The sequence below is a fragment of the Dreissena polymorpha genome, chromosome 9 (assembly GCF_020536995.1).
Source record: "Dreissena polymorpha isolate Duluth1 chromosome 9, UMN_Dpol_1.0, whole genome shotgun sequence".
Lineage (NCBI taxonomy): Eukaryota > Metazoa > Mollusca > Bivalvia > Myida > Dreissenidae > Dreissena > Dreissena polymorpha.
In genome coordinates, this window is record NC_068363.1 from 29,247,481 (window position 1) to 29,254,868 (window position 7,388).

At 34.9% G+C, this 7,388-nt stretch overlaps 1 protein-coding gene and 1 long non-coding RNA gene across 2 annotated transcripts in view; both read left to right on the forward strand.

Moving 5' to 3' along the window:
• Nucleotides 1-7,388, forward strand: part of LOC127843881 (uncharacterized) — a 290,337-nt gene that overhangs the window by 84,842 nt on the left and 198,107 nt on the right. Inside the window, exons 6-7 of the mRNA XM_052373769.1 lie at nt 1,390-1,454; nt 2,637-4,270. Coding sequence (XP_052229729.1) covers nt 2,638-4,270 — 1,633 coding nt within the window. The 5' untranslated portion in view covers nt 1,390-1,454; nt 2,637. The remainder of the gene's footprint in view (nt 1-1,389; nt 1,455-2,636; nt 4,271-7,388) is intronic.
• LOC127843905 (uncharacterized) lies at nt 4,836-6,324 on the forward strand. The gene is made up of 3 exons (XR_008032435.1): nt 4,836-5,252; nt 5,476-5,643; nt 6,148-6,324. It is a non-coding gene; the product is annotated as an uncharacterized LOC127843905 (long non-coding RNA).

Below are 7,388 nucleotides of genomic sequence, written 5' to 3' on the forward strand. Positions count from 1 at the left end.
TTGTGATGGCAGTGGTTATCACAAGTAGCCGTGGGTAGATAACCGCTGCGTGAAGTTTAATTTAGAGCGTCAAGCAAGCCGTGACAATAATCGTTCGTCTTCCTCAAAGGATACATGTTACCATTTAACCGCAAAACGAACAATGTGTTGTATTTATTTTGTCATTGGATTACATGTATAAAGGAAAACTAAAATAAAAACAACATCAGTGTAAATAGCAACACTTAGATTGTTTTGTTTTTTTTATACATGTAATATTTGCCAATACATTGCACTTTTGGCGACTTAATATACATAACTTTTTTCGACATATACTAAGTTACATGTTACAGCGATCACATTAAAATGATAAAGTGGAAAAAGGCAAGATCACTCAAAATAATGATAACCTGTATGTATGCAGTATCACATGTCTACAGCCTAGAGCACTAATTAATTCGTTTTAACGCATAACAAAACAGTAATATTACTAAGGAAATGTGAGGAAATGCATACAACTATATCTACAGGTCATCTACAAACACTAGTCGTTCGTACTCCCGCTGAGTCAAATGGAACACACAACCTTTTAATACACGTTATGTATTAATGATAAGATGGTTGATTGTTAATAAAGAACAAAAGACGAGTTTAGCGCATTGACGGCTTTGAAATGCGCTAATTTATTATTTGCTCAATGAAGTAAAGTATTCAAATGTAGTTTTGAATGTGATTGTAATACACATTTTCTACGCATTTGTTTCATATAAAACATAAATAATTATACTTGACTAATTACATTTATTTCTGCTCCATACTCAAATTATTATATGGTTCAAGCATAAAGTTTAAAATTTATATACCAAACTATAAACTAGTTAAAAACTTCCAGTGCCCTCCCTGGTGAATCCATTTACATCAATCGGTTCATATCAGATATCCACAGACTTTGGCAATATCAATAGAAGATTTCACAATACTTGGGATAGTATTATACCCATTCTAACTGGCATTGCAAATAAATGATCCACGTAATATAGTTTCTCAAGACTGCCTTGTAGAGCGCTTTAATCAAAAATCATGCAAGACAATTAAAATCTAGACCCTTTGCATTTATGTCTTTATATATTTAGCAATAAAAACATTTATGCAAAGAAGCTACATTACTGTAATCGATACAAGTAAATTATATGGACTCAGTTATCAATTAAATGCTCTTTTTACATCTTTTAACATTATCTTCAAGAAGTAGTCCAGCAACATACACTGTTCAGTAACAATTATTTAATATTTATCTGTTTGTAATCAGATTGTGCGTAAATTGTTTCTTAGCATTCGAATAATACTAATACCTTAATAATGTAAACAATACATTCCTTAAACATGCAATGAGCGTTATTTTATTTTCAGATTGCATGGTGAAAATAAATACAGCACCACGATGATTTGCTAGGTGTTTTGTCAGACTCCACAAAGTAAGATATTTATTGTTTATGTCATTAGTATTGCTAAAAGTGTATTTATGATATGCATAAAGATGTTTAAAACAGGGTCCATGAGTGTCACATACATATGTTGGCGTTTTCTATCTGCTCGATTGAAATATAGTCAATGAAACTTAAGGTTCATTCAATAGAAACGGCAAAAGATGATGCAAGGCGATCAAATATCTTTATCTCGACATTGTGCAGAAAATATAAAGTCTACAGACCCACCGAAGATCCGACAAATCTTCAGAAAGAAACGCCAAGAACAAGGGCATGATCAAGCACTTATATCTTTACTGAAGAATCACTCGATTTGCATAGTTTATTTTCGTTTCGTCGTTCCAAAAACATAATATCAGAGGACACAGTCAAAAGGTTTTTGACGATGTGTGAAGAATGCAGTTAATGAAAAAAACAACATATTGTTTCTTAAGTGAATAAAACAATAGCAGTAACAGAAATGTATGAATCAAGCAAACCATGAAGCTTTAGAAATTCTACCAGAAGAAAAATGTTGATTTATATTCACTTCTTTAATAAAAGAATACCAACTATAAACATTAATGATTACAACTGGGATCACGAACATTGAATGGTCAAAGCAACGCATTGGGGTTTTAACCGTAAAGCTAAGCGGAAAAGGGATGATTGAGTCATATTGCATTTCCGACTTATGGAACGTGTTAATTTGCCTAATTTATAGATGCCTAATATAATTATGTATTGAGATATAGGAAAGTTTCATGCTTTCGGTACTAACCGTCTAATTAAGTATAGAAATAGATTTGTGAAATGAAAAGCGATAAAAAGCGATTCATTACACTTGAATTATGCATTCGAAACAGCGCACTCGATCTCGTCCAAATGATATGCATGTGGATACTATCGTGAAAAATATATATGCTCCAATCAATGTGTTTCATGTTGTGTTTCATATAAGACACGTGTATTTAATCAGCAACTTGTGTATGGATTTATTAAAACCATACATACATTATGTATTAGAATTTAAAATGTCGATATACCTTAGGTTTCGCATAATATTTTATGTGTATTCTTTGTAATTTTTAACCATGGTTAAGATTGTGTTGTTTCAAGTTGTGTTTACAAATTACATTTATTAAAAACATGAAAGCATTTCTTTTACCATGATAGTTTTTATTTGTTTAGTATGGAGGAAAACAAACCAAAAGCAGCTCGAGTTGCGAAGGGAACTACAGCTTCTTCCTCCGCTCGAGGAGCGAAACGAACCACCCCGGCTTCATCCTTAGGTTGTGTTGCGAAAACAACTACAACTATTCCTTCATGTCCAGGAGCAATATCAAATATAGCATCCTCAGATCGAGACGCGATAGAAACGACAGCTTCATCAGAAGCACGAGGAGCGAAAGGAACTACAACTTTATCACAAGCACGAGGAGCGATTGAAACTATAGCGTCATCAGAAGTACGAGGAGCAAAAGGAACTAAAACCGCATTACCAGCACGAGGATCGAAAGGAACTACAACTTTATCACTAGCACGAGGAGCAATAGGAACTACAACTTTATCACCAGCACGAGGAGCGAAAGAAACTACAGCTTCATCACCAGCACAAACTGCGAAAGGATCTACAGCTTTATCACCAGGACGAGGAGCACAACGGACAACAGCTTTATCAGCAGCACGAGGAGCGAAAGGAACTACAACTTTATCACCAGCACAAGGAGCGAAAGCAACTACAACTTTATCACCAGCACGAGGAGCGAAAGGAACTACAACTTTATCACCAGCACGAGGAGCGAAAGGAACTACAACTTTATCACTAGCACGAGGAGCGAAAGGAACAACAGCTTCATCAGTAGCACGAGGAGCGAAAGGAACTAAAACTCTATCAGCAGCACGAGAAGCGAAAGGAACAACAACACTATTCTCACGTCAAGGAGCGATAGGAACTATAACTCTATCCTCCGGTCAAGGAGCAAAAGGAAATTCTTCAAGTCAAGGTGCGAAACAAACTAAATATTCAACCTCAAGTCAAGGAGTGGAAGCAACTACATCATCATCCTCAAGTCAAGTAGCGAAAGCAACTACATCAGCATCCTCAATCATGAAATCGACCGTCATGGACGGAAGTGACGTTCTTAATGCAAATACTGAAGCAGGTGTGCGCGAAGTGATAGCACACACAATAAAAGGGAAAGAGGACATTGAATCGACCGTACTGGACGGAAGTGACGTCCTCAATGTAAATACTGAAGCAGGTGTGCGAGAAGTGATAGCACACACAATAAAAGGGAAAGAGGACATTGAATCGACCGTACTGGACGGAAGTGACGTCCTTAATGCAAATACTGAAGCAGGTGTGCGAGAAGTGATAGCACACACAATAAAAGGGAAAGAGGACATTGAATCGACCGTACTGGACGGAAGTGACGTCCTCAATGTAAATACTGAAGCAGGTGTGCGAGAAGTGATAGCACATACAATAAAAGGGAAAAAGGACATTGAATCGACCGTACTGGACGGAAGTGACGTCCTAAATGCAAATACTGAAGCAGGTGTGCGAGAAGTGATAGCACACACAATAAAAGGGAAAGAGGACATTGAATCGACCGTACTGGACGGAAGTGACGTCCTTAATGCAAATACTGAAGCAGGTGTGCGAGAAGTGAAAGCATACACAATTAAAGGGAAACAGGACATTGAATCGAGCGTACTGGACGGCAGAGAAGAACTTTCTGCTCTTGTTGACGTTGCAAAAAGAGAAATTCAAAATTCCAAGACAAAGATGGATGAAGGGAATTACCAATCGCAATGCAAAGGTAATCACGCATACATTTAATATACATAAATTTACCCCGCTGTGAACAATTCAAATTGTGAAATGCGTTAGGAACATATAAATGCCAAAAAAGTGCAAATTTACATGAAAATGCCATGCATTGTTTCCCATAAAATTAGTACAGATTTCATCATACGATGGTTGTCCCAAAATTCTGTAAATAATTCAATACACACAATAATTCAAACGAAATGACTTATTTGCACATACTTTCCTCCATTATCTAAACATATTTATTTAACTTAAGTATCATATTGAGGTAGTACAACTGTAATCATTTCCCGCGTTGTTTTGTAAGATCGGTTGACATCGGCTAATGTCGGTAAATACCGTAACTGAAGTCGTGAGATATCCGTTTTGTTCGGTTTATTACTTACAAAGTATAAATCTTAAATAAAAACATGTTTTATATAATTCCATAAAAGATTGTATCGCTGATATGCGCAGTTTAATATATTACGACGTCAAAATACATTTTTGTTTAAAAATTGTTTATAAAATGAACCGGAAGAAATATATTTTCGAGACAACATAAAAAACAAAAATCGTGAATCGTAATCAAAAAGACTTTTAACGAGTAAAAAAGAAGTAGCAAAACAGAAAAAAAGTCTTTATAATCATTTATATTCTGGGTCTTAACAAAAAATTGATAGCACACTAGCGTCTTCATCGACGGAATCGTGGAAAATAGGTCGGCGGTAAGTGGAATGGGACGTGATGCTGAATTGTTTAATGTATTATTCTGCATGTGGACTTGGACCTGTTCCACTGGCATTAAAATCCATAAACGGCGAATTACAGAAAGGACTGTGAGGGTATATGTGCTTAGAGTGTAGTAAAATTTACTGCCAGTTGGTAAACAATGCTTGGTATGGTTAAACCCACACAGTCTAAGACAATGGAAAAATGGACCTGGAAAAGTGGAATACCATGCTTTGTTGTCAACACAAAACTTGAAACAGGTAAGGTCACAGATATATAACCAGAAAGTTTATATGAAATATACATACGGTAATCATTTATATAGACATTTAGTTCCAAGATGTAAATTACAGGCATTATTATGATTATATTATGGTCTATGACAAGCTCTCTTTACTGTAAACATCAAGATACAGTAACCAGAATATTTGATATTGTACTTACTTGTATCTTTGCTATACTTATATTTGTTTCTGCATTTAGCAATGGTGGGCAGCCTGGGTGGACCATCCCGTGTAAACAATATGTTGTCCACATTAAACCTAAAAAAATATCGGACACCAACTTAAAAATAATGGAACAGCCAGCTGGTGAGGTGAAAGAGCAAGTTGCAACTGAATAAGCTAGGATTGCTTTCTCAAATGAAATAACGTAAGAATCTATTATTTGGGTTATCAGCGGTAACAATAAATTGTTATCATCATTACATGGAAAACATCAAACTATATACATGTAAAATAAAGATAGTTTGTGTAAAACCAATTATATATGTTGACCGCCAATCTCACAAGTTTAAGTTAGGCATCGTTTAGCAGGCCTTTTTATACAAATCCTGCGGGTCAGAATGTCTTACTCATTCCCAATTCAAAATACAAGTAACTTCGCCCAATTAGCTGGAAATTTTCCCAATCCTAGAATTATAGCAAAATTAATATGTCAAAAATAACAATAATCTTCTGAAAAACATCATGATTGTGTTCTTCTATAAACAAATTTTATGGCTGGAAGATCAGCAGTTACCACATTTTATGGCTGGTAGATCAGCAGTATGATTATTAACTTAATAAAAGTCCAATATGTTATGTTTAGTTGTAATCTAAATGTGATATTGCATATCAATATTTTACTTGATTGTAATGTCAACTATGTTTCCAGTTGAAGGAAGGGAACTCCTGCAGGTTACTCATATGCATCGGTGGAAGTCCAGTCTGGTAGTCAGTTCGCAGCATACGTCACGCCAACTGTTCCAATAACTAAAGAGGCTTTACAAGTTACAGGCATTTCATTGACTGATGGGACAATGACATTCATTGGATAAATTGTGCTGCTAGTGTCAATTTTAGTGGTTGTTGAAAGAATTATACATTGGCTTGAACAGTTTTCAAATGTGTGCTTAGTTGTTCGAAATGGTCGTCGTTTTGATTAAACATAAGTAAATGTAAGTGCAATAGATATTTTCTATAACTGTGCTTTTATCGATTCTCCATCAATATTCAGACAATTATATCCAAAGCAGTCCTTGAAGCAAGTGAATTTAGTTTGACAATTGCTTGGTGAAACATACAATGTCCCGATGCTATGGCAGATGTGGCAGCACTTAAAAAGTTGCTCCAATTTGTGAATTTATTTATGGTACTGCATTATATCCATAATGCCCGTTATAAATCCAACACATTTCATCAAAGCACCCTTACTTCTTTTTGAGTTATCGTAGGATCCATTTTGTTTGATGTTTTGTTTCTATTTTTATTAACAGTGACCTGATCAATCTCATAAGCTGAAAAATGAAGGGTTGTACTTAATCCCTACATTGCCTTTTATATGCATGCCAACGCTCACCAAATGTGCTAAAGTATTTGTAACTAACTGCAGGATATAGTGTAGAAAGCCCTGTCCATGTCAAAGGAACTTATAAGTATACGCTTATTTAGTTTCGTTATGAAATTTTGCATTAATATTTGTGTTTGTACATTGTTATTAAATGAATACAAGTTTGTTAGGTAGGGGTCATTATAATTTAAATCTAACAATGTTAAAGATCTTGGTTAACAGAGAAAAATACTTAGCATACAACTTTTTTTTTTTTTTCACTTTTCATACCTACTCATGCATACACCCCCACCACCTCACCAACGCCATCCATACATTGGCAGATTTAGCATTACTGCATAATGTATTAAAACTATGTATAAAGAGAATAAGAACATTGAAGGTGTTAATTGAATTAGTAAATGCCTCTGTTTATTTTTATAGTCCTATTACATTTTAGTGCATTGTTCAATATACACGGGTATATTGTTGTTGTTGTTTTTTACTTTCATTTAAGCTGCTCACATGTCTCTGATAAAATATATACACCCAAATTCCAAAGAAATAACATACAACTTATAAAAAAG